The sequence below is a fragment of the Micromys minutus genome, assembly GCF_963924665.1.
Source record: "Micromys minutus genome assembly, chromosome: 2".
NCBI lineage: Eukaryota > Metazoa > Chordata > Mammalia > Rodentia > Muridae > Micromys > Micromys minutus.
The window spans coordinates 90,235,501-90,262,039 of record NC_137971.1 but is presented as its reverse complement, the minus strand read 5'-3'; the positions used below and the strand labels follow the sequence as shown (position 1 = coordinate 90,262,039).

Sequence of the window (26,539 nt, the reverse complement as noted above, 5' to 3'; positions counted from 1 at the left end):
TTCCAGGTTATATGAAAGTCCATGAGACTGACATGTACACCCTCAATGAGGAATTAACACTGCAGCTTCTCTGTTCTGCATCGAGTGTGAAATTAGCTCCGCAGGCTGTACTACTGAGATGATTTATACATTTTTAAATGGGAGGGGGTGGCTTTTGGCCTGAAGTGAAGCAGACTGTGGCAGCAGGCATAGCTGACTGACCCTGCTTACCTCACAGCAGTCAGGAAACAGAGACAGCCAATAGACATCCATCTACCCAACTGAGTCTAACCTCCTACTTGTCCCAATAGGCTGAAATACTATGGATCAATCAAGGGCATACTCCATTCATTAGGAGCAGAAGCCATTCTACCAAAAACAAAAACAAAAACAAAACAAAAAACTAGCAAGCTCCCAGCAATGAGCCTTCGGGGACCCTTTCAGATTCAAACCCTAACAAGATTTAAAGAAAACATGTAGATCCTTTGTTTTTAATGCATTGACACGAAGAACCTTTTGAAGACAACCCCCTTCCCCCCATTGCTCACACTCACTCTCTCTCTCTCTCTCTCTCTCTCTCATTTGTGAGATATCGTTTGTGAGAGATGCTTGATCCTAGGAGGCCCAGACTCCCCCCACCCTATCCGATTACACATTTGGTTGTGAAAACAATAAGTGCTTTGTGTGCTTTGTTTTGTTTTGTTGGCAGAACATAAGTAGACCAAGGGCTATTTTTGGATAGCTTTTCAACTGCACCCCAACCCAGTGGTGTGAGTTCTTTGTGAGTGTCAGACACCAGAAGTAGAGAGAGTGCATTAGTTGACACTAACTTGGGTATTTTCATCAAAGAGCTGCTCTCTGCTCACCAGCCGGGCCCAAAGTTGTTCTGATATGTCCCCACGAGGAATGTGTCTAAGCAGTAAGTGGCCAATATTTCTCCGGTGCCAATGGAGGAGAAGCCAGGATTCAGTGAAAAATGAGAACGTTTGCCATTCAGCCCATTCCAGGCTCCATCAAGCTCACCCCTCCCACTGCCTTCCCCAACCCACGCTCATTCTCCCCCTTTCGCACTGAGTCCAGGTTGGAGAAAATTACTTTTATTGGTGGCGAACCTAAATTAGGCTGAATGCTCCTCTTTCAGAGGACACAGGGTACCAGACTGGAAAGCCAGGAAGGAAGGATTGGATCTGGGCAGTGGATGCAGGATTCTCTCCTTATTTGGATGTAAGTGCTGCACTCTGTACGTACTTATTTTGGAACAAGGCATAAGCGCAGAATGGGGCAGGGCAGCCCAGTGATCAGGCTGCGCTCTCTATTTGAAGCACCGGTCTCTCGGGATCTTCCTTAGGCTGAGGAGGTTCTGGTTCCAGGACAGACTCCATTGCAGGCTGAGCTGCAGGCTGGCCTTCTGGGGGGCCTTCGGAGTTCCGGACAGGCCCTAGGCGTGGCGGTTTGACTGGAGTGGGTTGTGCTGCTTCGGGGCCTTTACGACTGGAAAGAGCTCTTTTTAGGCTTTGAACCTTCTGTAAGCCCGTGCGTCGCAGCCGCTGAGCCCGGGACTCCACTGGCTCCTCGTCAGAACTCTCTCCAACTTCATCCTCTGGGCCCAGCACCAACTGGTCCTCCGGGCCCAAGAGCTCTGGCGCTTTCTGGAAGGCGCGGGCTGGAATTTCAGTCTCCTCCTAAATGAGATGACACAGCTTTTGATTCTTTGATTTGGCCCTGGCACCTAGCCCGGGCCAGCCTGAAACTCTTCCCCGCGGTTACACCAAGGGAAGCTACTTCTTTGCATCTGCACCAGGAATTGGGGCCAAAAAAGAGGAATGGGGGTGGAGGAGCAGAGGGGTGGAGGAGTAAAGGAGCAGAGGAGCAGAGAGGGCGAGAGTGGACTCTGCAAGTCTGCAAAGTGGATGAAACCCTGTAAAGTATGAAACAGCCAGAACAGCTGCATGGGCGCTTGGGGGAGGCAGAGTAACACCCTAACAGTTAATTTCATGGGGTTGGGACTGACTAAATCTGCGGAGGAGAGCGTGGATTGGCCAGGATGGGAGTGAGAGAGGCGAAGTGGGAAGTGGGTGCGGCTCTGAGAGTCTCTTCCACAAGGGAGGGCAGCACTTAGGGGTCAGGAATGTGGAGATGGTGGACCGCTGGGCGGGAGTCCCTCCCTCGGTGATAACCTAGAGGTGGGGGTTGAGGGGAGGGGGGCCGCCTGAGGTCACTGACCTTGAAGAGCAGGACGTGCAGCTTCCCGCGCGCCACCAGCAGCCCGTGGTTGGCCTCCAGCCGCTGCACTTGAGCGGCACGGCGCACCGCCCGCTCCTGGGCTGCGTCTGCGTGCGAGCCCACGCGCTCCGCCTTGGCCAGCAGCTGCGCCAGGGTGTTGCTGGTGGTGTCGTGGCTGCGGCTCAACGCGCCCAGGCCACTCTGGATACGGCGCACTGAGCCCGCCAGGCCGCCCTGCCTCTCAGCCAGGCCGCCCTGCCGCTCGCGCAGCGCCTCCAGCATAGTGGCCAGCTTCTCCAGCAAGGTCACCACGGTGACTGCGTGCACCGGACCTCCAGCCGGCGCCCCGGGCACAGGCCCTGGCTCCAGTGCGCTCTCCCCCATGATCTCTGACCACCGGGCCTGCTCTCCCTGCGACCGATGGCTCCGATCTGGGCTGGGGCTGCCTTTCCCCGCCTCCTCCCCTAGTTCAGGCCGTGACTCAGCCGGGCGGGAGTTGGCATCTTCTGCAGTGGGAAAAGGAGGAGGCCAAGCAAGGGGGCGGAATGTCCAAAGGGGGGGTTCTTTCGAAGGCTCCGCCCAGGGATCTGCGGGGGATTGCTGTCTGGCCCAGAGGCACCTCTTTTCTGAGTTTCTGCTCCTCTTTCGCCCAGTTTTCTGGTGGGCCTCTTTCAGGCCTATGCTCACCACAGCAAAATGCAAACCACAGAAAATTTCATTTATGAATCAAGTGATCAGAGAAAGGGGTGGGTTGGACGGCCCGGGTGTTAAAGGCATAACCTAAGCTGTCAGGGCTGCTGAGCCCCAACGCAGGGCGGAGGCTTGTAAAGTTTGGAATGTTCTGCCTCAGACCTAAGACTGCCTAGGCCCAAGGCAGGGTTGTATCTAGGCGCGCTGGGCGAGGCATCCTATGATATTTTCCAGGTTTAGCCTCTGGCTTCTCTTACTGCTATTTCTTCCTACTTTGGATTCTTGGAGGATGGCTCAGCCATGAGTTACAATAAGTACTGGTTTGTCTGTTTTACTGGGGATTGGCTGTGGCTCCTGCCTAATGCCTTCAGTCCCCTGTCTCCGAAATTGCTGCGTGTGAGGATTTGAAATTGTTGCAGTAGCAGCTGGGTGGTAGAAAGGTGCAGTGAGAGGCGCTACGCGACCTTCCATCCCACAATCCCTTGCACCCTCCTTTTCCTGTTTGGGCCTGGCAGAATGGCTCCCGCAAAGAAGGGTGGCGAGAAGAAGGGCCGTTCTGCCATCAACGGTGGTGACCCGGGAATCCACCATCAGCATTCACAAGCGCATCCATGGAGTGGGCTTCAAGAAGCGTGCTCCTCGGGCACTCAAAGAAATTCGGAAATTTTCCATGAAGGAAATGAGGACTCCAGATGTGCGCATTGACACCAGGCTCAATAAAGCCGTCTGGGCCAACGGAGTAAGGAATGTTCCATATCGCATCCGAGTACGTTTGTCCAGAAAACGTAATGAGGTTGAGGATTCACCAAACAAGCTCTACACATTGGTAACATATGTGTCTGTTACCACATTCAAAAATCTACAGACAGTCAATGTGGATGAGAACTAACCTGCTGAATGTCAAATAAAAATGCAGCGTTAAAAAAAAACAAAACAAAAACAAACAAACAAATAAAAAGGTACAGTGAGGTAGGAAGAGGACCAGCTGGAGACCATCATGCAATAGAGTGGGTGTTAGAGTGCAAAGTCACCACTTAAAGGTTGACTCCTAATTTCTGGTTGTGAAATTTTGTTTGTTTTTTTTTTTTTGGGGGGGGGTTGTTTTTTGTTTTTGTTTTGTTTTGTTTTGTTTTTTACTATTTATATTGGAGTTTGATTTGCTTATCTTGGGCCCCCATATTTCTGAACCCGACAAAATAACACTAAGCGTGTAAGACAGGGTTTCATGTATCTCAGTCAGGCCCTGAGCTTTACTGTTCAGCCAAGAACGCTTTTGAATGTCTTTGAAGACATGGTGCCCATCCCCATTCATCAGAAAGCTCATGGCTGGTGTGCTTCCAACCAAAGTCGGGTTAACGTGGTCTTGGTTATAAACCGGTGATCCTGGAACTAAGGACTTCGAGGCAGGAAGGTTAAGTCTGTCCCTGGCTGCACAGGGTGACCGAAATGGCATAGCAGAGACCTGTATTGGAGGTTTTACATGACACAGACATTTCAAAAGAGAAAACATAAAGGGAAACTGTCTCGTTCAGTGCTTAGGTTAATGAATGGAGAGCTACACAGAAGGGGTGTGGCCTGGTCATAGTAGATGGGAGGGGACCCAGCAAGGCCTGTCTGCACAAGTTCTGTATCAGCTCTGTACAGCCGCTTCCTGGTTAAGGAATAGAACCCCCTACAATGACGATATTGAAGAAAAGAGTGATCTTTCTAAAGTATTGGATTTGTTTTTTTGCTTTAAAAATCATTTAGTGTGTGTGTGGAAATGTGCACGTGAGTGTAGGTGACCACAGAGCCAGCAGTATTAACTCCTCCTAGAGGTAAAGTTGTAGATGATTGTCCCCACACAGAACCTGAGTCCTCAGGAAGAGCAACAAGTGTTCTTATCTTTTGAGTCATCTCCCCAGCCCCTAATTTCTGTGATTTATTTAGAAAAGAATTGTGGTGGAAGCAGGCAGGTCTCTGTGAGGCCAAGGCCTGGTCTACAGAACGGATTCCAGGACAGCCAGGACTACACAGGGAAACCCTGCCTCAAAAAGAGAAGAATTGTGGTTTCTGTGAATTGTTCGGCATGAGACCAAAGATCAGTGAAGACTTCCATTCTCTGTCAAGTCAAATGCTCAACATGTTAAAATACACTGCTTTGTGGCATCATTTTCTGAATCCCAACATGACCCTTTGGCCATATAAATAAGAAAAAGACAAACAAATTGAACTACCTGTATATTTCTTCTTTCACCGCCGTGATGTATGGACACAGGCGAGCAGCCAGAACAGTTCTAAAAAAAAAAAAAAAGCTACAGAAAAAGTACTTGGGATTTCCAACTAAGACACTAAAACAGATGCTTTCTACAACTAAGAGTCACACTCCTTTTGAGACCACTTGCTGCTAGATTACTGATTTCACCAGTAGTCTTTTGGGTTGTTCATAAACTGGAATTCTTTGTCTCACATACCAATACATGTTTAACATTCCTGGTCATCAAATGGAACAACATCTTCGAAAGAATGCAAGATATCTAGATGAGTACATTATACAAGAAGCAACCTGGATGGTTAGCTCGCTACTTAAGAGCACTTGTCGCTTTTGCAAATGGCCCAGGTTCAGTCCTCAGCACTGACAGGGTAGCTCACAACAATCTGTAACTGCAGACCCAGGAAATCTGAGCTCTCTTTTGACTACCCTGGGCACAAGGCACACATGCGGTACACATACATACATGCAAGCAAAGCACCCATACTCATCAAAAAACATAAAAAAATCTCAGAAGAAATGCCTCTGGTCCTGGACAGTTTCAGAGAGCCAGAGAAGCATTCTTCAGGGACTTAACCCTTGGTTTGGTTGTCATAGTGGAAGCCACCAAACCTGAACTGAAACTATGAGCCAAAATGAAAGTTTTGCCTTCTGAATTTTTTTCCCTTGGGTGTTTGGTCACAGCAACAGAAAGTTAATACAGACATTTTAGGACCCCCTTTCGAGGACCTGCACTCGAGTCTCGGGACACGGGGTTACCCAATGAAACGCGAGAGACCTTCTTGCTGCAAAAGCACGAGGTAGTTTAATGATGGAGCTCCGGGCCGATATGTGTATCTCATGCAGGAGACAAAGGTATCAACCCTGAAACTCAAAAGCTAGGGGTTTCTATAGGGAGAGGGTCGGGGGCTGGGAAGAATTAGTGCGAGTACAAAGCTCACCCAACACTCACTGCAGTCAGGAAGTCAGGCACCTAAGTCCCATACAATGACCTCTTCACCCCATTCCCCCTATGTTAGAGCATGAACTCCTCCCAAGGCCTCTGATATCTACACAAGAATTAACTACACTCTGGGGTTCCGCAGTCCCAGGCACAGGGTGTTTATACAAGATAAGTTACAGCTTCACTAATGACTGTGAATTCCAGAGCTCCGCAATCGATGGTGCCCAGGTGTCTTGAGAAGGCAGTTAAGCCCTAAATCTCCTAGCTAACAACTGACAAGATACTTCTCTCTGTGTGCTCACCCCGCATTCCATCTCCTTGTATAAGAGACAGCCTAAACAAATCATATTCAGACAACTAAAACTAAGGGAAGTATAGGAAACATTATTTTTCCCTAAAGAGAGAATTCAGCATTGCAAAGACTGTCAGATTGTGGAAGGTCTTAATTATTAAAGACTAAAATATACTATGAAGAAAATACCAAAAACCAGCAACAGGATTATTAGACCTTGAATTTAATTTTCTTTCAACATCATTGTCTGTATATTTACCAGTGACAAAGATTTTTCCCTTTGTCTTGGCTACTTTTCTGTTGCTGTGACAGAACACCAAAATCAAGGCAACTTATACAAAAAAGCACCTAATGTAAGAAGGTCAGTCTATGATCAACATGGTGGGAGCAGGGAAAAGGCAGGCAGGCATGGTCTAGAACAGTAACTCAGAACCTATATCTTGATCCACCAGCATTAGGCAAAAAGAACTAACTTGGAGTGGCATGGCCCTTTTGAAACCTCAAAGCCTCACTCCCAGGGACACATACCTCCTCCAACAGAGCCATACCTTCTAGTCCTTCCCAAACAGTTCCACCAACTGGGAACCAAGCATATATATATATATATATATATATATATATATATATATATATATATATATATAGAGAGAGAGAGAGAGAGAGAGAGAGAGAGAGAGAGAGAGAGAGAGAGAGTTTACAGGGCCCATTCTCATTCAAACCACAACAACTTGTGAACCAAATACTATTGTTGTTGTTTTTGCTGCTGCTGCTGTTCCTTTTCATTTCACTGATGCACTGACAAGTGCCTGTGGTAGAGTCCTGCTAGGTATAAGGAAACACAAGTTTGATTCCATCTTGAATGCTGCGGGTCATTTTTGTTTTTCTCACTGGAGCACCTCTGATATTTCATGTTTTTTTTTTTTTTTTCTTTTTTTAATGAGATGATAGGTCTCTGTACTGAGTTTACAGCTTGCCTTTGGAGTACTCTCCTATTTGCCACACATCTTGAGAATTATCTGCTCTGGAGTTGTAGAGCAGACACAAACTCAAGTTGGGCTAAAAGTCTCAAGAGACCATGCCTACACCCATGGATCTACCCCTCCCAGAAAGAGTAGACCAGAAATCCAGAGCAAACAGCTCATGGAAGGAAACCCTCTATATGCAGTACCTGGACAGCTGTTTGATAGACAGCTGACTTCCTGCTGTGGAATGACTTGAAACATTGTTACTATTCTTTTACTAGGAACTCCAGTAAGAGTTTCCAGGGAGCTGAGCTAAAGCAGACTTGTTGCCAACCTACAAACTGAAAAGGGTGATTTATGCCATATGCTAAGCAAGCATCTGGGGGTAGGCGTGTTATTTAGACCACGGCTTCACTCTCAGTTGTGAAAATGATATTTGGAGATGTTTTGTGGTTATTTTAAATGGCTCTAACTGTGGAAATGAAACAAATGGAGATAAAATGTTAAGTGAACTTTCCTCTGCTCCATCACAATGTCCAAATATGTAATTTTGCTGGCCAGTGCTGTGGACGTTCTTTATTCTTTCCCATACAAAATATCATACTTTAAAAAGAGAGAGAGATGTATTTCATTGTCCTATAAAATAAAATGACTAATCCTGTTTTGTTTGTTTGCTAAAAGAAAAAAAAATGACAGGGAATGAGCCTCAGTGGACAGGCACTCCCTTCCAGCCTTTGTCATGGGCGTCCTGTCTACGGAAGGGGTAAGGCCATGCTGTACAATAAGGGGCTCAGTGCCACCCACAGTTTAAATACCTATGAGTTTGGGGCAGCAGGAAAAAAAGCATTTTCATGGCTTCCAGGGGTTAAACCAGAAACTAAATCAAATGGATAAACCCTGGGATGTTATAGTGTGACCAAGAGACCCAGGAATGCCTTTAATGGCAAGAAATAGGCATACTGCTTACTCAAATGACTGGTTGCTTGGGGTTTTTGGGGGGGGCTGTTCAACTTTTATAGACTGAATATTATCTCTTGGAAAGATATGCATGACTCCTAACTCCCAATACCTGCGAGTGTGACTTTATTTGGAAACTGGGCCTTTGCAGATAAAGTTAATGCTCTTGAGATGAGATCACCTTGAACTATGGTAGGCCCCTAGACTGCTGTCTTTATAAGGGAAGATACGGGGGCTCAAACAAGAAGGGGATGTGAAAGCTGAGGCAGACACTGTGCAGCAGCCACAATGGTGAGGCAACACATTAGGCGAGGCAAATGGTATATATACATTGTCCTGACCAGGCAGGCACAAGCCAAGGCCTGCCAATGACAGCCAGTACATGCACACATTAGGAGAGGCACATGGTGTATCTACATTGCCCTGCCCAGCTTTCTGGGGCATCTGATGCTGCTGATACTGATTCTGTACATCTGCCCTCCAGGACTATGAGAACAATTATTTGGGGGAGTGTTTTAGTGATTCTTTCCTTTCCTTCTTTCTTTTTTTCCTTCCTTTCTTTTATTATTCAATTTACATTTTTTATTACTATTTTTAGAAAGAGTCTTGGGGAGTCGACACTGGCTTTGGCCTTGAGTTTTCTGTGTAGGTCTCTTGATCTTCTTGAACACTAGAATTCAAGCTGTGCACCAACATGCCCAGTTCCCCACTATCCCCTACTATTAACTCCCTCCCCCATACTGAGGAAGAAACCCATGACCTAGAGAATTCTGGGAAAGCATTCTGTCATGGAGGTACATCCTTAAGCCCACATTTCTGTGGTTCTAAGCCAGGTATGTTACAATAGCTGGATACAGCAGTTTCAGGAAACTAATAGACATAGAGACACTACCTAAAAGTCCCAGGGCATGAAAAAATACATTGCAACAGCAGGCAGTCTTTTGGGAGGGAGGAATGTTGCTCATTAGCATCATTTGGGTTTGCTTTGCTTTCAGAACCGGCTCCTTTCCCATCTTGCTTAAATGTCTGCAGAGCAGCTTCCTAAGATGAAATAGCACCCCTATGCATTCACTGGCCTGAGCAGGCAAAACTGCAGACCTAGCCTCCAGCTGGGAAATGCTGAAAGTAGGTACCCTTCCTTTCCCTGTAGAGAGGTCCTGTTCCATCTGAAAATCAAGGCTATTGGTACGACCTACATGAATTCCCTCGGTAGAGTCTGAAAACATTCCCCTCCTTGATTTGTAGGGCATCGAGGGTTCTAGACATTGTGTGAGAGCTTCCCTTTAAGTTACTGTAGGAATCCATAGCAAAGTTTAGACCCCTCCCTGGGTAGTGAAAGAAAGCCAGGTGGAGCATTTGCCCAAAGCACACAGTGTGCTTCTGAGCATTACATCTCCAAGATGAGAGTGAAGTCAGGAAGCTGGAACTTCAAAAAATATAGTTGTTGCTGGAACCAGTCACAGGAGTGTAGGAGTTGGGACATTCCAAAAAATACAAAGCCTAAAATTCATTAGTGAATAGACCCCACTGAGCCCTTTTCTATAAAGGAATTCGAAGCATCTGGCATCAGAGAATCACAGATTGAATGAGGGCTCCCACTTTAGACAAACCACTAAGAAGCATCTAATAAATAGCAGCCCTCTACCTGATGTTCCTCAGCTGCACTCTGATTAAAGTATTGATCTTACCACCTGCGGTAATGACAGAACAGAGCAGGAGGGAGCCCCAAGGACCGAGACACAGTGGAGAACTGAAGGCAGGCCTGAGCAAGATGCAGGGATTCCCAATAAAGACTTAGCTAAGGACACTGCGAGTCACTGGGACTCTCTCACTTGTGCTTCCCTGTCCTCTGATCCCTCCCTCTTGGGAGTCCAGCGTTGGGGAATGAGGGAGGGGGAAGGGAAGGCCTTCTCCAAGGATCTTAGTGTTACAGATCTTTTAGGCAAGGCCTTCTCTGATGGTCTTCAATGAAACAGCTCTCAGACAATCCTAGCTTGTGCATATACCTCTGTTTGGGGTGGGTTTATACACATACACTTTTTTTTAGAGTGAACCAAGAATTATATAGTTTGGGGGAATGGGGTAAAAATATCCAGGGTGGGCAAAGGTCATTGGCTAAAGACTAAGGTACTGAGATGCCTCATTAGCATGGAGAGGCATTCCAGCACTGTCAGATGCAGGGCTACATGAGGATCCTCGGGTACATGTTGTGGGTTCCAGGATCCCCCAGATAGAGAAGAGGGGAGGCCCAGATGACCAAAAAAAGTCCACCATTTTGCACTGAGCTCAGGGCTTTCCAGTAACGTCAGACTTTGACTTTAGCAGCAGGACTTCCTGACACAGTGTCATCTGACCACACCCTCCTGTGTATTGATAACTAGACACAGAGAAGGTTAAGTCATTCACAAGCCACCTAGTATCTCTATCCGGGAAACAACATGACTTACATAGCTTGGCACTAGTTGGGAATAGTAGCAAACCTCTGTAATCCCAGTACTTGTGGGGCTGAAGCATGCAGATTGCCGTGAATGAGTCTAGCGTGGGCTACACAGTGAAAAACCAGGCCAGCCAGGATGCTGAGGAACACTGCTGAAAGCATACTGTGTCTGTTGCCATCTTGAAATCAAAGCAGCTGTGTTTCCCCACAGGAGACACTCACAAGATTGGACCCACTAATACCCTCATAGAAATGGCTCTTGAGGCTCAGAGAACACTCAAGGCTCCTCCCTGAGCATAAATAATTGTTTATTAATTGCTTTGGGGGCTACTTTATTCTAGCTCCCCATAAGTTGCCCATATTTCTATAAGTAACCGCAAATAAACTCAAAGGCTAGATTTAGATGGAATCATTTATTTGGTTTGTCGCTGATCTGGGGTGAATAAGATGTTTGTTCAAGTCTCTCCAGGAAAGATTATGCAACTTAGAGTAACACATGAGTATTTTCAAAAAACAGAAAAAGGAAGGAGTAAAGGAAGGAGGCAGGGAGGGAGGGGAGGAGGTAGAAAGCAGGGAGGGAGGAAGAGAGGGAGAGAAGAAAGAAAGGAAAAGAAAGCAAGGAAGGAAAAGCTGACTCATCTATACTTATATGTTGAGAGCCATTTGTGCCGCACCCAAAGATGGTGCCGGCTTCCCGCCGATGACTCAGCAAACAGAGCTGTTGCCCAGCCCGAGAGACAAAGCAAGCATGTACCACAGACGTCACAGCCCGCTCTCGGGGCATGCTAATGAGTTACTGGAGGGCGCACCAATCAGGTAGCAACATGAGTCTCCTGGGCATATATAAGCAGTGCATTTTTCTTCCACGTGGTCCCCTGCTCAGAGTATTGTACAATAAAATTGTTCCCAGAAGAATCCTGTTGCTGCACACCATTCCTGCCGGCGGGACATGGGGCGCACGACACTTATATACTATAAAACATGTACAACGCCACCGGGAACAACAGAGATCGAGGAACACAGGCCTACTGAGACTGTGCTGCGGTTAGCCAGGGCACAGAAAGGGTAGGCCTAGCGCACGGTACGTGCACCCCTCCGGTTGGTCCAGGGGAGCAGAACTCTGCCGTAGAGACTCGGGTCCACCCTGAAGGCTCTTGCGTGTAGACCAAATGCTCAAGCTATTTGCCACCTAAAACAGCAGAGATCCAGGGACACAGGCCAGGTACACGGGAGAGAGGGGAACCAATCACTGACAAGAAGACCACATACAATCACAACAAGATGGCAAGAGGAAATCGAAAGAACTTACCCAATGGAAACTAAGACAACCTGGCATAACCAGAACCCAGCTCACCCATCACAGCAAACAGCAAAATGCCAAACACTCCAGAGAAAGAAGACTCAGACCCGAAATCGTACCTCAAGATGATAATCATTAAACAAGAACGGGAGGAAAAGCATAAAGAAATAGAAGATTTTAAACAGGAAACACAAAAAAACAGTCAAAGAAATCAAGAACTAGAGGAAAACAGAAAGAAAGAGATGAAGGAATTTAAAATGGAAATGGAAACAATAAAGAAAACACTAAAAGAGACAACCCTGGAGGTAGAAAACCTAAAAAAGAAGTCAGGAGTCACAGATGCAAGCATCTCCAACAGACTACAAGAGATGGAAGAGAGAAACTCAGGGGCCGAAGACAACATGGAAAACATAGACAAAACAGTGAGAGAAGATGCAAAAGCCAAAAAAGCTCCTAACCCAAAATGTCCAGGAGATCCAGGACACAATGAAAAAACCAATCCTAAGGATAACAGGAATAGAACAGAGCTAAGAGTATCAACTAAGAGGCACAGTAAATATCTTCAACAAAACTGTAGAAGAAAACTTCCCTACCCTTAAGAATGAGATGACCATGAGCATAAAAGAAGCCTACAGAACTCCAAATAGAGTAGACCAGAAAAGAAATTCCTCCCGACACATAATAGTCAAAACTCCAAGTGCCCAAAGCAAAGAAAGAATACTAAAAGCAGTAAGAAAAAAAGGTCATGTAACATATAAAGGCAGACCAATCAGAATCACACCCGACTTCTCAACAGAGACTATGAAAGATAGAAGATCCTGGACAGACATCATGCAGACCCTAAGAGAACAAAAGTGTCAGCCCAAGCTGCCATACCCAGCAAAACTCTCAATCACCATAGATGGAGAGACCAAGATATTCCAGGATAAAACTAAATTTACACAATATCTGACCACAAACCCAGCACTAGAACGAATTATAGGTGGAAAACCCTATATAAAGAGGGAAACTACATCCTAGTAAAAACAAGAAAATACCTAAGCAGGAAAACCAAAAGAGAAAGACACATGGGAACAATTCTACCTCTAAAAGCAAAAATAGCAGGAAAGAGCAACCACTATTCCTTAATATCTGTTAACATAAATGGACTCAATTCCCCAATAAAAAGACATCAGTTATAAGACTGGATACATAAACAGAATCCAGCATTTTGCTGCATATAGGAAACTCATCTCAGAGACAAAGACAGACACTATCTCAGAGTAAAAGGTTGGGAAAAAAACTCCCAAGCAAAAGACCCTAAGAAAAAAGCTAAAGTAGCCATTCTAATATCGAATAAAGTAGATTTTCAACCAAAAGTTATCAAAAAAAGATAAGGAAGGACACTTTTTACTCATTACCGGGAAAATTTGTCAGGAGGAACTCTCAATCCTTAACATATATGCTCCATACATAAGAGCACCCATATTCATAAAAGAAACCCTACTAAAGCTCAAAAAATACATTGCACCCCACACAAATAATAGTGGGAGACTTCAACACCCCACTCTCATCAATGGACAGATCATGGAAACAGAAACTGAACAAGGACACAGTAAAACAAGCAGAGGTTATGAACCAATTGCAATTAATAGACATCAATAGAACATTTCATCCTAAAACAAAAGAATACACCTTTTTCTCAGCACCTCACGGCACCTTCTCCAAAATTGACCATATAATCAGTCACAAAACAAGCCTCAATAGATATAAGAAGATTGAAATACTCCAATACATCCTATCAGATCACCACAGTCGAAGGCTGATCTTTAATAACAACAAAGACAAAAAAAGCCCATATACACATGGAAACTAAACAATGCTGTATTAAACGATAGCATGGTCAAAGAATAAATAAAGGAAGAAATTAAAGATTTTCTAGAATCTCATGAAAATGAAAACACAACATACCCAAACCTATGGGATGCAATGAAAGCAGTACTGAGAGGAAAACTCATAATTCTGAGTGCTTCCAAAAAGAAACTGAAGAAAGCATACACTAGCAACTTGGTAGCACAGTTGAAAGCTTTAGAACAAAAGGAAGCAGATAAACCCAAGAGGAGTAGAAGGCAAGAAATAATCAAACTCAGAGCAGAAATTGACCAAATAGAAACAAAAAGAACCATTCAAAGAATCAACAAAACCAAGAGCTGGTTCTTTGAGAAAATTAACAAGATTGATAAACCTTAGCCAGACTAACTAGAGGGCAAAGAGAGAGTATCCAAATTAACAAAATCAGAAAGGAAAGTGGAAAAATAATGACTAAAACTGAGGAAATTCAAAAAATCATCAGATCCTACTACAAAAGCCTATACTCAACAAAGCTGGAAAATCTAGAGGAAATGGATGAATTCCTAGACAGATACCAGATACTAAAGTTAAACCAGGACCAGGTAAACCATCTAAATAATCCCATAACACCTAAAGAAACAGAAGAAGTCATCAAAAGCCTCCCAACCAAAAATGCCCAGGTCCAGATGGGTTCAGTGCAGAATTTTATCAGACATTTATTGACGACCTAATACCAATACTCTCCAAACTATTCTACAAAATAGAGTCAGATGGAACACTGCCTAACTCATTTTTCGAGGCCACAATAACCCTCGTTCCTAAACTACACGAAGACCCTACAAGGAAAGAGAACCAATCTCACCTGGGAACATTGATGCAAAATTACTCAACAAAATCCTTGCAAACCGAATCCAAGAACACATCAAAATGATCATTCACCACGATCAAGTAGGCTTCATCCTTGGGATGCAGGAATGGTTTAATATATGGAAATAAATCAACTAATCCACCATATAAACAAACTCAAAGAAAAAAAAGCACATGGTCATCTCAGTAGATGCTGAGAAAGCATTTGACAAAATTCAACACCCCTTCATGTTAAAAGTCTTGGAAAGAACAGGAATCAAAGGCCCATACCTAAACATAATAAAAGCAATATACAGCAAACCAACAGCCAACATCAAACTTAACGGTGGGAAACTTGAAGCAATCCCACTAAAATCAGGGACTCGACAAGGCTGCCCACTCTCCTTCTATGTATTCAACATAGTACTGGAAGTCCTGGCCAGAGCAATTAGACAGCAAAAGAAAATCAAAGGGATACAAATCAGAAAGGAAGAAGTAAAAACATCACTTTTTGCAGATGACATGATAGTATACTTAAGTGACCCCAAAAATTCCACCAGAGAACTCCTACAGCTAATAAACAAGTTCAGCAAAGTGGCTGGATATAAAATTAACTCAAACAAATCAGCAGCCTTCCTATACTCAAAGGACAAACATGTGGAGAAAGAAATTAGGGAAAAGATACCCTTCACAATAGTCACAAAAGCTATGAAATTCCTTGGTGTGACTCTAACTAAGCAAGTGAAGGACCTGTATGACAAGAACTTCAAACCTTTAAAGAAGAAAATAGAGGAAGTTCTTAGAAAATGGAAATATCTTCCATGCTCATGGATTGAAAGGATCAACATTTTAAAAATGGCCATCTTACCAAAAGCAATCTACAGATTCAATGCAATCCCCATCAAAATACCAACCTAGTTCTTCACAGAGTTGGAAAAAGCAATGAGTAATTACATCTGGAATAACAAAAGACCTAGAATAGCAAAATCCATCTTCAACAACAAAAAAATATCTGCGGGAATCACCATCCCTGACCTCAAGCTATATTACAAGGCAATCATGTTAAAAACTGCGTGGTACTGGTACAGAAATAGGCACATGGATCAATGGAATAGAATAGAAGTTCCAGAAATGAGCCCTCACATATATGGTCACTTGATTTTTGACAAAGGGACTGTAAACATTCAGTGGAAAAAGGACAGCCTCTTCAAAAAATGGTGTTGGTCCAACTGGCACACATCATGCAGAAGAATGAAAACAGACCCTTTCTTATCTCCTTGTACTCAAGTGCAAGTGCAAGTGGATCAAAGATCTCCACATTAAACAAGGTACACTGAAACTATTAGAAGAGAAAGTAGGGAAAACCTTAGAACACATAGGCAGAGGAGAAAATTTCCTGAACAGAACACCAATGATTCGTGCTCTAAGGTCAAATATCGACAAATGGGATTTAATGAGATTGCAAAGTTTCTGTAAGGCTAAGGACACTGTCAAGAAAACAAAACGGCAGCCAACAAAGTGGGAGAAGATCTTTACCAACTCCACATCAGATAGAGGCCTAATATCCAAGGTATACAAAGAACTCAAAAAGCTAGACACCAGAGAATCAAACAACCCTATTAAAAAATGGAGTACAGAGCTAAACAAAAAGTTCTCAGTTGAGGAATATCAAATGGCTGAGAAACATCTGAGGAAGTGCTCCACATCCTTAGTCATCAGGGAAATGCAAATCAAAACAACCCTGAGATTCCACCTCACACCAGTCAGAATGGCAAAGATATAAAATTCAGATGACAGCAGATGCTTTCGAGGATGCAGAGAAAGAGGAACAGTTCTCCACTGTTGGTGGGTTTGAAAACTGGTACAACCACCCTAGAAATCAGTTTGGTGGTTCCTCAGAAAATTGGACATAATACTACCTGAAGACCCAGTTATTCCACTTCTAGGCATATACCTACAGAAGCTCCAACATACAACAAAGACACATGCACCACAATGTTCATAGCAGCCCTATTTATAATAGCCAGAAGCTGGAAAGATTCCTTCAGTAGATGAATGGATACAAAAATTGTGGCATATTTACACAATGGAGTACTACTCAGCTATCAGAAACAATGACTTTATGAAATTCCTAAGAAAATTGATGCATCTAGTGAATATCATCCTGAGTGAGATAACCCAGTCACAAAAGAACAGACATAATATGCAGTCACTGATAATGGGATACTAACCCCAGAAAGCTCTGAACACCCCAGAAACAACTCACAGACTATATGAAGTTCAAGAAAACAAAGGCCAAAAAAAAAAATGAAAAACCATTATGCTTAATCTTTACACAACAAGAAAACTTAGACTATTTCCAGGTTACATCTTGCTTTACATGTACTTTATGCTCATTGTAACTAGTAAGATTTTAATGCACACTATCAAACCTTAAAAAAAAATCAAGTACTGACAAAAATGTATTCATATACTTTTATGCAAAAATGCTCTTAAAATCTGTACATTTATCTCAGTTTTTTTAAATAAAATTGTTCAATTAAAAAAAGGCAAAAAAGTTGAAGCCTCAGTCCTTCTTAGAAAAATAAAATAATAATAAGTGTATAGCACCCTCTCAGTGTGGGGTAAACCTAGACCTTAAACCATTAATAATTCAGGAGCTAGGAAGATAGACTTGTGGTAATTTTTGGTAGTTAAAATCATTGTTTAATCTTTACATACCAAAAACTTTTGACTATTTCCATGTTAGATTTTTTTTTCTTTACATATACTTTATGATCTTTGTAAATAGTAAGATTTCAATGCACATTATAAAACCTTTAAAAAATCAACTACTGTGAAATATATATTCATATATACTTCCACTAAATTGTTTTTAATAATATGTATACGTATCTTGGTTTTTTGAAATAAAGTAGTAAAAAAATGCTTAAAAAAAAACTGTACAAAATGGGCTATCAAGACGGCCCCACAGGTAAAGTACTGGGTAAAACTATTGGCTACACAACCCTGACCACATAAATTTGACCCCATGATAAAAGGAGAAAATCTCAAGTTGTCCTCTTAACTCCACAGGCACTCCCTCTCTTTCACACACACATACATCATACATGCTTACGTACAGACACACCACACAAGTAAACTTTTTCTTAATTTTCAAGACATTGAGGACACCATATATTATTCTTCTGTGGCTTTATCTGAACAGAAAAGCTATAGAGGCAGGAAGGCATCATGTCCAGATGGTGCTTTACTTATAAAGGTTACAAAACTGAAATTGTGACTCCTCAAAGAATAGCAACTGCTGTCTGTCTTTAATTTGGGATTTGGACCATCCTGGGGAATCCAGATTGGAGTGCCACCTGCTGAAGCTTGCTGGGCCAAGAAAAGCGAAGTTAGATCCCTGTAAGGCTGACCCCAGAAAGACAGGGTAGCTCTGTGGCTGAGATCCTGGGTAAGTCCAGTGGACTCAGAGAAGACCTGTCACTTACATGCCTCATGAGCAGACAGCCTGTGTCACTGCTGCCTGCTACCAACATCTCAGATATGAAAAACAAATGCCCAACACAAAAATAATGATCATAATTTTTAATTTTCTAGTATCTAGGTTGACAAAAAAAAGAAGAAAGCTGGGAAGTAGTTTCACACACCTTTAATCCCAGCACTTGGGAGTCAGAGGCAGGCATATCTGAGTTTGAAGCCAGAGAGTTACAGGACAGCCAGAGCTACACAAGAAAACACTGTCTCAAAAATAAATAAAGTGAGGTTGGACCAAGGAATGCACTTCTGCAATCCCAGCTTTGGGAGGTGGAGGTAAGAGGGTCAGAAGTTCAAAACCACCTTGGAATACTGTCTCAAAAATGCAAGGCAGGTCAGGGAGGAAGGAAGTTAGAAAAGAAAGATAGAAAAGAAGTAGAGAGACAAATAAAATTAATATTAATAGGTTTATTTAACTTCGTATGTTCAGAATGTTATTAACTCATAGATAATTTTACATTTAAAAGTATTAGTTAAGGGACTAAGGCAGTGATTCTCAACCTATGAGTCTCAACCCCTTGGGTATCAAAAGCTTTTTTCACACGAGTCACTTAATGTCATCAAAAACCCACGGATATTTACATTATGATTCATAACAAAAGCAAAAATTACAGTTAAGAAGTCACAACAAAAATAATTCTATGGCTGAGGGGCCACCACAACATGAGGAAAGGTCACAGCATTAGGAAGGCTGAGAACCACTGAGCTAAGGAGATGGCTCTGACGTCAAAGAGAATCTGAGTTTGATCCTCAGTATCATGTATAAATCTAGGTACAGCGCCATGGGCCTATGGCCACTGGGGAGGCAGAGAGGAGGTTTCCGGGAGCTGGTTAGTCAGTCAGTCAAGGAAAACTGGTGAGCTCCAGGTCCAGTGAAACCCTGTCTGAAAGAATGCCTGAAGAAGATATCTAGCCTTTTCTCAGGCTGCCGGGAAGATGGCGGACATTCAGACAGAGTATGCTTACTAAAAGTAGCCTACAATCTTTCAGAACAAGAAGCATGTTTTGCTGGGAGAAACTGGCAAGGAAAAACTTCCTCGGTGCTACAAAAACATCAGTCAAGACACCTAAGGAGGCCATGTAGTGCACCTAGAGAGACAAGAAATGCCCCTTCACCGCTAATGTCTCCATCAGACAGCGGATCCTGTCTGGTGTCTTAACGAAGATGAAGATGCAGAGGACCATTGTCATCCCCCGGAACTATATTGATTACATCTGGAAATACAACCACTTTGAGAAGCGGCACCAGAACACGTCTGTGCACCTGTCCTCGTTTCAGGGATGTCCACTAGATCAGCGACATTGTCAGTGTTGGAGAGTGCAGGACCCTGAGCAAGACTGTGTGATTCAAAGTGCTCAAGGTCACCAAGGCTGCTGGCACCAAGAAGCAGTTTCAAAAGTTCTAAGGAGACTCTGACCAGTGCTCTAGAACAAATAAAGTTATTTTCCAACTTAAAAAAAAAAGATATCTAATGTCAACTCTGGCCTGTATATTCACAGAGAGACAGACAGAGACGCAGAGAAAGACAGAGAGACAGAGACAGACAGAGACAAGACCCAGAGACAGAGAAAGACATACAAAGACAGAGGAAGACAAAGACAGAGAGACAGAGAGTCTATCTGGACTCCTGGAAAAGGAAATCTTTATCAATTAATCTAACTAAAGGAATTCTAAGGTATACAATTGAAAGGTATTTTGATTAATCATTTTACATCCTTCCATTTTCTGTAACATTTAAATGCTGTTTAAAATAAAAGAAGGGCTAGAGAAATGGCTCGGCAGTTAAGAGCACTTGCTTGTGGGGCAATGGACCTTACCACCAGACAGAAGAACTGGTAGGGATGTAGCCAAAGTTCAGAACTCCAATAAAACTCAAAATTGAGAAGACCAGGAGTTCAAACTAGTTTTCCCAACCACATTCCTGTCCTGGAGCACTTAACCATGACCACCCCGCTAAGAGGACCATGACAACCGGTCATGTAGCATAAAGCCTTGAGTACTCCATGCTAATGAGGTATCTAAGAGCCCCAAGTGTCTAATCAATGATCACCCCTTCCTAGGCATCTCTTCCTGCAGAAGGTATTGAATCTCTGGTTCTTCCTGAGTAACTCATTTGCATCTTCATGTGCCATGAATAAAGCAGTTTGGACAAGCAAAGACTGTCTCCTTCATCAGGGACTGTGGTGGGGAAGGCCTTTGCCATACAGAGCCAAATCTAAATCTCTCACAGAAGGCCTGTCTTCCACACTCCTGGCGCTCACTCTGGGAACCCCAGGCTCATCACAGTCCCACTGCCCCATTCCCAACTCCTGGAGGTCCCCAGTAGCGTCTGGGGGCACAGGAGTTTGAGAACCACAGCATCTGTCCCAGCTCCTCGCTGGTTTTCATTTGGAGAAACATGGGCTGGGACCCCTATCTTAGACTGTGTTTTGCCTCCCCTGAGCAACACCCATAGGTGCTCCAGCACCCCAGCGTTGATGCCTATTCAGAGGAGGTAGTTCAGTCCCCAGCACCAACATGGTGGCTCACAGCTCTCTGTAACTCCCATTATAAGAAGTCCACTGACTTTCTCTGCTCTACAACCACCAGGAACAAACATACAGGCAGAAAAAAAAACAAAAACAAAAACAAAAACAAAAACAAAAAAAACGTTCGTACATATAAAGTGAAAATAAATGAGTCTTTAAAAAAGAAAAGAACATTTTAACTAATATTTTTCAGAACCTGTTTTGAAAGAAAATCCCCATCAACATCCATATATCCAGTGTTATTTAGTAGCATAATGAAACACAAATCTCATCTTGCTAATGAACGTTGTCTTATATAAACAGGTAACTTTTTTCCAACACAGTTTTATTGAAACACAGCCATGCCCGCTGGTTTATACACATAAATGTAACAGGTCACATCCGCTGGTTTATACACATAAATGTAACAGGTCACATCAGTGATTCGAAACCTTCCTAGTGCTGCAAACTTCTAGTACAATTCTTCACGTGGTCACCCACAAACATAAATTTATTTTTGTTGCTACTTCATAACTGTAATTTTGCTACTGTCCTGAGCCATAATGTAAAAATAACTATGTTTTCCAGTGACCCACTGGTTGAGAACTACTGGGCTAGATGAGCCACAAAATTCAGTAAGAGTTAGTTTAAACACTGGCTATATATATACTGTTGGTGCAAACGCAGACAGAAACATTTTTAAATGAGATTGGCTGCATTTGTATCACTTTATTAAGAAGGAACCTATGTCAGCACCTCTATGTAAACAATGACAAAGGTCAAGGAAAACACACCGGGGACCATGTAGACAGTGATATACATTGTCCCTTATATAGTCAATGTGTAACAGTTCAGGAAAGTTTAACCCTTATTAAGCAAACATTTTTGCATACACTGCCTTCTTTTTACCTTTCTGTGCCTTTATCATTTGTCTGACTTTAAGCGATTCTCCTGGGGTGATCTCCTGTGCCTTCCCAGGATCAGCCAGTGCTTCATCGTATTTGAATCCTCGCCGTCCTTGAGCTTTTCGGTACCCGTGCTTTAGTGTTTGAAGAGCCTCTGAGCAACTGTCAATTGCCCCCTGCCAATTTGACATCTTCAGTTTACAAGCACCAATATTCAACACTCAACCTAAGGCTTTAGGTTGTAGTCTGGATGTATCTGCTTTCTCAATGACTTTGAACTATCCATGTACCTTAATTATTTTTCTTCTTTTTTGGGGAGGGGGGTATCTCTGTGTTTACATTTCAGATGTTATTCCACGTACCTTAAAACCTTTGCATATTTTTAATAGCCATCTCCCAGTTCTGAGACTTAAAAAAAGTATTTCCGATATTTTTAAGTCTTCAGATATTAATAAAATTCTATCTACATCTTTTAATCTATATCTGCATCCTCAGGGAAATCTGGATGACTGTCACCAGAGCCATCTTTGGGGAATATTCCCAGTCATCCCCTTCTTTCATTTTTCCACATTCTGCAATAACACACAGTTTGGCAGGTTTTTCACCAATCACCTCTACATTTTCCAGCATCCTTGACACACCTAGTCCCTTTACTAATTGACCAAATACCACATGATTCCCATCCAAATGAGGAGTTGGAACTCTTGTGTTAAAGAACTGAGAACCATTTGTACTGGGGCCTGCCTTTGCTGTGCCCAGCAAACCCTCCCAATTATACTTATAACGAAAATTCTCATCTTCAAACTTTTCACCATAAATACTTTCTCCACCTGTTCCATTCTGATTTGAGAAGTCTCCACCCTGAGTTATAAAGTTCTTAATAATTCGGTGGAAAGGGCGTCTTTTAAAATGGAGAGGTTTTCCAGCTTCAAGTCCAGTGCATTTTTCTTCTGCACACAACGCACAAAACTTTTTCTGCAGTTTTGGAAATAGCTGCAAACAATTCTATAACAGTCCATCCAACTTGCTCCAGCCCGTGTCCACATCAAAGAAGACTCCTGGGTTCTTGGACTTGGAGGGCTGACTGCTGGGGACAAGTGGGACATTTTCACTTCAGGCACTGGAAACAGGAGTACCTCATGCACGGGAGGCAACAGGTAACATTTTTAAGTTTTTATGGAACATTTAATAAACTCCAAAATATCATCTTAATAGATTTTAAGAGTACCCAAGTCAGCCAGGTGTGGTGGTACACATCTTTTTCCCCATATTTTTATTGCTTATCTTATTTACATTTTTTGTCTGTTTGGGGTGGGGGTTGTTTTTTTTTTTTTTTTTTTTTTTTTTTTGTTGTTGTTGTTGCTGGTTTTTTGTATTGTTTTTTTTTATTGGATATTCTCTGTATGTACAATTCAGGTGTTATCCCCTTTCCACCAATCCCATTCTCCTCCCCCTCCCATTACCTCCATGAAGGTGCTCCCTCTCCCAACCACCCTCTCCTACCTCAGCATTCTCCCACATTGGGAAAACAAGCCTTCCATGGCTCAACATCCTCTCCTCTCACTGATGCCAGAGAATGTTATCCCCTTCCCATTTTCCCCTCCACAAACCCCCTTCCCCCACCCCTGGCCTCAATGAGGGTGCCTGCCCACCCATTCCTGCCTCAGCGCCCTAGCATTCCCCTATGCTGGGTTATTAACCATAGTGCCTTGGTGGTTGATCTTAATCCCAGGAGGCAGGGCTGGTGGATCTCTCTCTCTGTAAGTTCGAGGCCACCCTGTTCTAAGAGTAAATTCCAAGACAGCCAAAACTACATATGAAGACTGTTTTGTTTTGTTTTGTGTTTTGTTTGTTTTGTTTTGTTTTGTTTTGTTTTTAAAGTGTCCAAGTCTCTCAGTAGTGTACTGCTGATTGGGCCTTTTAGTGCACCCCTAAAACATTCTTAACCACCTACCTGCACATGCACAGCTTCACTTACACAAAAGAAAAGTAATAATTCTAGAGTGCAATAGAAAAAGGGGGAAAGCAACATGGAGTTATTTTGATAGATTCTGTCTCCATCTTTGGAAGGAGCAAGGTTAATTCCTGAGGGGTCTCTAGACTGCCTTTAAGCTTTCCGACTGCTCTGCATTATTGGGTACCTTAGGGAAAGGGAATTGTGTTAGGGGTTGGCATCTCAATTTTCTGGAAACAGAGACAAACTCCCTTGTAATGCCAGCGATGGGAAGATGTCAGACATGGCCCTGGGTATTGTTTCAAGTGCTCTGTGGAATGAGGTCTTTCCTTTTGAAGTACTTCTACCCTTTCAGAGAGGTCTGATTTGGCTTGGTTTGGTTCAGTTTGGTTTGGTTTGGTTTGGCCCGCTTTGAGGATTTTTTTTTTCCTGCATGGCTTCTTATTCTGGTAGAGGGCTATGAAGACCTGGATATAAGGCTCATCAGTCCATCTGCTTTACTCTTACAAAATAGGCCTGGCTGTAGGATACTGTTATGGTTTAAGCTTCCAAGCCTGCGTGTCATTTTGTGAGTCCAAAATTTGTGACAGTAACTATTAACCTCGTTGCTTTTACATTTTCAGGTTTAAACTCATTTAAAGATTTATTTTACTTGTGTGTGCATGTGTGTGTGTGTGTGTGTGCGTGTGCATGTATACACACATGTGCATGCAGGTGCCATAAGAGTCATCTCATGTCCCCCAAGACTGGTTCTATAGGTGTGCAGGTGTTTGTGACCCACCCAACGTGGCTGCTGAGCTGCACCGTAGTATAGAATCCAAGGGAATTGAAGGTAAATTTCTCATAGTGATTCTAAGGAGAAAGATGGGAAGCTGGAGGCCTCTACAGTAGAGAAGGTTTGTCTACCCCGTATCTTCAACAGCATCTAATGGATGCAGCCCATTTAGCATCACTGCAACCCAGCTGTACCCAGGCAAGTCTGAGACACACCCACAGAAGAATTACAATTGCTGCTTTGAGTCCCTGTCTTTCCCTGTCTGGGATTTGAGCCATCACTTGCATTCTCTTTCGTCTGGGAAATCTAAAATCTAAAGTTTGGAGATACAAGTCCCTACTTCAAGCATAAAAGTCCAAGCTACAGTAGCTAGGTTCAGGAAAGAGACTTGCTCTCATGATTGTCTCTGTTTGTTTTTTTTTTTTTTTTGTTTTGTTTTGTTTTTGTTTTTGTTTTTTAGGTTGCCATTCAAGGTAAAAATACAAATGAAGGGCTGGAGATATGGCTCAGTGGTTAAGAGCACTGACTGCTCTTCCAGAGGTCGTGAGTTCAAATCACACCAAACACATGGTGGCTCACAACCATCTGTAATAAGATCTGATGCCCTCTTCTGGTGTATCTGAAGACAACTATAGTGTGCTTATATATAATAAATAAATCTTTTTTAAAAATTCAAAGGAGAAAGGTTTTTCTCCTTGTGGGTCTCACCTCCAAGGAAATGCCTTGTTACTGGGGACTACACCCTTACTCTCGGGGATATGGCTACATATGGTGGTCAAGCAGGGAGGGGTGGAGGGAGGAGGGGAAGGAGAGAGGGAGGGAGAGCAGCTCGTGTGTGTTGAAGCAAAAGTGAGCAAGGAGCAGCTATAGGAGAGTATGGAGCACTGTTAACTAGAGCCCCAGAGGGGAAAGATCCATTGCCCCAGCCAAACTTGTGTTCCTTGTTTCCCAGAAACAGAAATGTGTTGGAATTTCCATAAAGCGAAATAGGCTCAGGCATTTGTCCCAGACCACAGTTGGCTTGGTTTATTGTTTGTTCTGCAGAAGAATCCTGACTCGATCACCAGGTAGGCACCCTGAAGGCCTTCATATCACATCCATACTCCAACTTTGAGCCCTAAAGGAGGGATGAGTCTCTTGAGAATTATCTTAGATTCAAGGACAGAGCAAGAGAGAGCTTCCATTGTTACAGTCACAGTCCTTGGATTGGAGCACATTGCTTCTCAGTCCATTCATGCTGTCCTGTCAGGACCCTGGGATACCAAAAGAACAGAAGAATGAGAGTAAGAAAACAGTGTCAACGGCATGAGAAAGTCACACACACACACACACATAGTGTGTGTGTGGTGTTCAAGGGACTCATTGGTATTTCAGATCCCAAGCAGCCACATGGGCCCCATTGTCATTTTTAGCACCATAATGGCCACCTGGTGTGAGTACCACCATCTTAGTTACCCACATGACTGCCATCATATTTGTTTGCCCTCATGGCTGCCCTCTTCCAGTGATGGATAGACACTTCCATGCATGCATAAGCTGGATTTTCCATAGGCATGAGTTGCCTGTGGAATTTGTACATCTTCTGATCTCAGCCGGAATCTGTCCAACATCTGTGGGTCTATATGGGCTTCCCACTTTAATGGGGACTTTCCTCAACAGCTGCCTCCTAGTCTCAAGTGCCAAGTTGGCAGCCTCCAGCCAGTATGCATGTTTCTTTGGCCTGGCATAAGTTTGGCCTGTGTTCCAGTAGATAAAAGTAGAAAGTCCAGGCATGCCATTGGCTCTGGGCCTTAGACACCATAAATTGCAGAAAGGAAACAAAGAGACAGAGAGAGGTTGGATCTGCTCCCTCTGGGTTACCATCTGGCCCACCATTTCCAAGTGCTTCAAGGAAGATCCACAGAGGAGAAGGGAGGAAGAATCAGCATAAATCTTACAAATTCCTGGCTGATTCTCTGGCTCCTGTAAGTGTGGTCAGAGGGTCTGGAGGACACCTACTAAGATTTCCAGGTTCTTGGCACAGGAACACATGGATGGGGATAGGAGAAGCAGTTTGTTAAGAAAAAGAAAGGAACCAATATTATACCTTCATCCCAGGACTTGGAAGACACAGGCAGATGGGTTTCTAGAATGGCTATGCTCTGAATAGT

General features: G+C 43.4%; 1 protein-coding gene and 2 pseudogenes across 3 annotated transcripts; 1 reads left to right on the top strand and 2 right to left on the bottom strand.

The window, feature by feature from the left end:
* Positions 1–1,060: 1,060 nt before the first annotated feature.
* Positions 1,061–2,664, bottom strand: CAVIN3 (caveolae associated protein 3). The gene is made up of 2 exons (XM_080911425.1): positions 2,203–2,664; positions 1,061–1,661 (listed from the first exon to the last, which is right to left on the bottom strand). Exons 1-2 carry the CDS (start codon positions 2,584–2,586, stop codon positions 1,278–1,280), a joined length of 768 nt encoding a protein of 255 aa, XP_080767551.1. The 5' UTR covers positions 2,587–2,664; the 3' UTR covers positions 1,061–1,277.
* Positions 2,665–3,357: 693 nt separating this feature from the next.
* On the top strand, positions 3,358–3,781 carry LOC308417287 (large ribosomal subunit protein eL31-like; annotated as a pseudogene). The gene has a single exon. The product of its transcript is annotated as a large ribosomal subunit protein eL31-like (transcript).
* A 17,845-nt stretch (positions 3,782–21,626) lies between these two features.
* Positions 21,627–22,766, bottom strand: LOC308416107 (peptidyl-prolyl cis-trans isomerase D-like; annotated as a pseudogene). The gene is made up of 2 exons: positions 22,019–22,766; positions 21,627–21,938 (listed from the first exon to the last, which is right to left on the bottom strand). The product of its transcript is annotated as a peptidyl-prolyl cis-trans isomerase D-like (transcript).
* Between the last annotated feature and the right edge of the window lie 3,773 nt (positions 22,767–26,539).